The sequence below is a fragment of the Octopus bimaculoides genome, chromosome 11 (assembly GCF_001194135.2).
Source record: "Octopus bimaculoides isolate UCB-OBI-ISO-001 chromosome 11, ASM119413v2, whole genome shotgun sequence".
NCBI lineage: Eukaryota > Metazoa > Mollusca > Cephalopoda > Octopoda > Octopodidae > Octopus > Octopus bimaculoides.
The window spans coordinates 603,557-606,933 of record NC_068991.1 but is presented as its reverse complement, the minus strand read 5'-3'; the positions used below and the strand labels follow the sequence as shown (position 1 = coordinate 606,933).

Genomic DNA, 3,377 nt, shown 5'->3' with positions numbered 1-3,377 from the left:
TATTATTACTACTACTATTATTATTATTATTATTATTATCATTATTATTACTTCTCTTTATCACAGGTTTTGTTGGAGCTCCTGGACTCTTGCATGCGTAACGGGCTTACTACCTGCAGCCTACAGCACCATGCTATCCATTCTCTTCAGCTCTCTAATACTTTCCTGATTATTCTGGCCATGCCACGCAGGCAAACCTTTTGTAGCAGTTCTACTGGGAACCCTATTCTAATTTCCTTTATATTCCTCTTGATGCCTTCTGATACTGCACCCAAGGACCCAACAATAATTGGCACCATCTTCACCTTCTTCATTTTCCACAACTGGGCTATTTCATACTTAAGAGCATTCTATCTATCTATCTTTTTGCCTTCCTTCTTGACCATTCATGGATCAAAGGGACATGCAACATCAGCTATAAAACATACATTGTGCACCTTGTCCACCACCACTAGGTGCGGTCTGTTAATGTCTAGCAACTGATCTGTTTGGATTGGGAAATTCCAGAGGATTTTGCCAGTCCCCGACACCACCCCTCTCTGCAGTTTGTGCTCATACCACGTCTTGCCTCTCTCTAGCCCCCACTTTTCACACAGTTTCCAATGTAGCCCCTTCGCCACCTGATTCCCAGTGGATGGAATCAGTGGAAGAAGTAGACCCAAGAAGACAAGCGTGATCTTCAAATGTTGGGCCTCACAGAGGCAATGACAAGCAACTGAGACCTTTGGCGATATGCTGTGCTTGAGAAGACCCACCAAGCCAAGTGAGGTTGCTGTCATGGTTGATGCCAGTGTAGTGTAATTGGCCCATTAAAAGCACCCTTCAAATGTTGGGTGATAATGCTGTGCTTGTGAAGACCTGTTGAGCCAAGTGAAATCATAGCTGTAGCCGATGCCAGTGCCGCCTGACTGGCTTCCGTGCCAGTGGTATGTAAAAAGAACCGTTCGAGTGTTGGGCCTTATGGAGGCAGTGACAGACAACCAAGATCTTTTGTGATATAACCGTGTTTACATAAACCTGTCAAGCCAAGGGAGGCCGTAGTCATGGCTGATGTCGGTGTCAGGGCAATGACACCTGTGCTGGTGGGACATAAAAAAGGCACCCACTACACTCTTGGAGTGGTTGGCGTAAGGAAGGGCATCCAGCCATAGAAACCATTCCAAATCAGATCGGAACCTGGTGCAGCTCACCAGCTTACCAGTTCTTCAGTCAAACCGTCCAACCCATACCAGCATGGAAAGCAGACGTTAAATGATGATAATGATGATGACGATGATGAGGATGAGAATGATGATGACGACGACGATGATGATGATGACGACGACGATGATGATGATGACGACGACGATGATGATGATGATGATGATATACCATCATATATACACACACACACACATATATGAATCTGTAAACTTACTTCAAACTTTCCAAACGTTCCCACATCTGAAAAGGACTAATTTTCTCCTGATAGGAAGAGAAACAAAATTCATGATGTTAGCAGTGAAACAGTAAAGGCAGACATTCAAACAGAAATCAATTGTCTTTATTCTCTTAAATGTCTTTCTTTATTTATGCAGACGACACTGATTTAATCTCTGTGTGTTTGTTTGTTTGTTTTTGCATGGTAGGGGATAGTCACATGACTGATCTTAGAACATGTCTAACACCAGTCATGTGACTATCCTCTACCAATCAAGTCCTATCCAAAACATAGACTAATTTGAGCCCTGAACTCCCTATAAAAACAGGGCAAGCTTCAAACACTAGTAAGAAGCAAAACAGCTGCGACATAAGCCACGCCTTTCTATTTGAACTTTCTGGAAATCAGTGTCAACTGTGAAACCGGTTAAAGCTCTAAATATATTAATAAAATATATTTTAACTATTCTCAGTGCATTTTCAACTTCTATTTTTCCTACATATATATATATATATATATATATTACAGAAAATAAGTAAATTTGAAACACAAAATAGCTGTGAGAACAGCTTACAAGATCAGGTAAACACTTGTAGAAGACAGACAAAAGTGGCCAGAGAGCTGCTACATAGAATCAAATGACCCCTCCAACCCATGCCTGCATGGAAAGTGGATGTAAAACGATAATGATCACAATGATATATGTATATATAGGCAAATACATTTTGATTACTTTTTTGTCGAGTCAATATCTTCTGCCTCCCCCTACCTTTTTTGATATTCACTCATCCCTCTCTTCCTCTCTCCCATCTACTTATTCTATTATGCTGCCTGTGGTTTTAAGGTTGACTCTACTTGTTTCTCTCTCACCATCGCTCTTTCTATACTTCCACTCATTACTCCCTCTCCACCTGGGACCCTGTTATAGGGACCCTCTCTCTTTCTACCCCTTTCTCACCCCAATCACGATTTCTACCCTCGCACTGATAACTTCTCTTAGAAATTTTTACAGACTTGAAAGATGTTTGAATGGAGTTGGATTGAGAGAGGAAGGACTCACCTGTTTTACTTGGGTCCATAAATCTTGCTCAGCAGGGTCAATGTCGATAGTTGGCATTGAAAATTTGTAGTAAGGTCTTAGATTCTTGAAGACATATATGAAAGGTCCGGAACATACAGCAATGGCTGCCAAGAGAAACTAATCATATTAAACCCTCAGTTTAACAGATTTCAATAATAAAAATGGTTTCGAATTTTGGCTCAAGGCCAGGAATTTTGGGGAAGGAGACGAGTCGATTACATCAACCCCAGCGTCCATCTGGTATCTAATTTATCGACCCCCAAAAGAATGAAAGGCAGAGTCAGCCTTGGGAGAATTTGAAATCAACATAAAAACCTATGATAATGATGATGATTTCTTTTCCACAGGGGCATCAGATGAGGGGAACACTACAAGGGCAATTTACAATTGGAGGGGAGGGGCTACATAAAAAGTGGAGGGGAAGGGAGAGATGGAATAAAAGTATAAATAGCACAGAAAATATGTGAACATCTGGAGGATACAGGTGAGTCTGCAACCGGGACCAATCATGGAACCCCCCCCCACAGATCCAGGATCCCACTGAATACTAAGGTCATAACTCTTTGCCCAAATGTTTGTTCTCCAATTTGTAGGAGCAAGTTAGGAGAAGACTACAGAATGGCATCCTTTAAAATGTCTAACATAGGCAGAATGAGATAGAGTATGGCTGGGAGAAGACTCTCCTGGCAGAAATAATCAGACATACTTTGGCAAATAATTAATTTCAGGAAGGTTTTACTCACCAGGGGTCCTAGGTTCGTGAGTATCCATGTAAAATGACACAACTCCATTCGGAAGATCAAGTAATGTACTCTCATGAATCAGAGTTGTACCTGGAATACAACAGATGCAAACACACACATATAAATATATATA

The 3,377-nt window shown here is 41.2% G+C and overlaps 1 protein-coding gene across 1 annotated transcript in view; it reads right to left on the bottom strand.

Annotated features, from left to right (window-relative positions):
- Nucleotides 1-3,377, bottom strand: part of LOC106882756 (Bardet-Biedl syndrome 1 protein) — a 13,856-nt gene that overhangs the window by 7,674 nt on the left and 2,805 nt on the right. The window contains exons 3-5 of the mRNA XM_052971446.1: nucleotides 3,245-3,334; nucleotides 2,481-2,605; nucleotides 1,418-1,464 (exon numbers count right to left, since the gene is read on the bottom strand). Of these exons, the coding sequence (XP_052827406.1) occupies nucleotides 1,418-1,464; nucleotides 2,481-2,605; nucleotides 3,245-3,334 (262 nt within the window). The remainder of the gene's footprint in view (nucleotides 1-1,417; nucleotides 1,465-2,480; nucleotides 2,606-3,244; nucleotides 3,335-3,377) is intronic.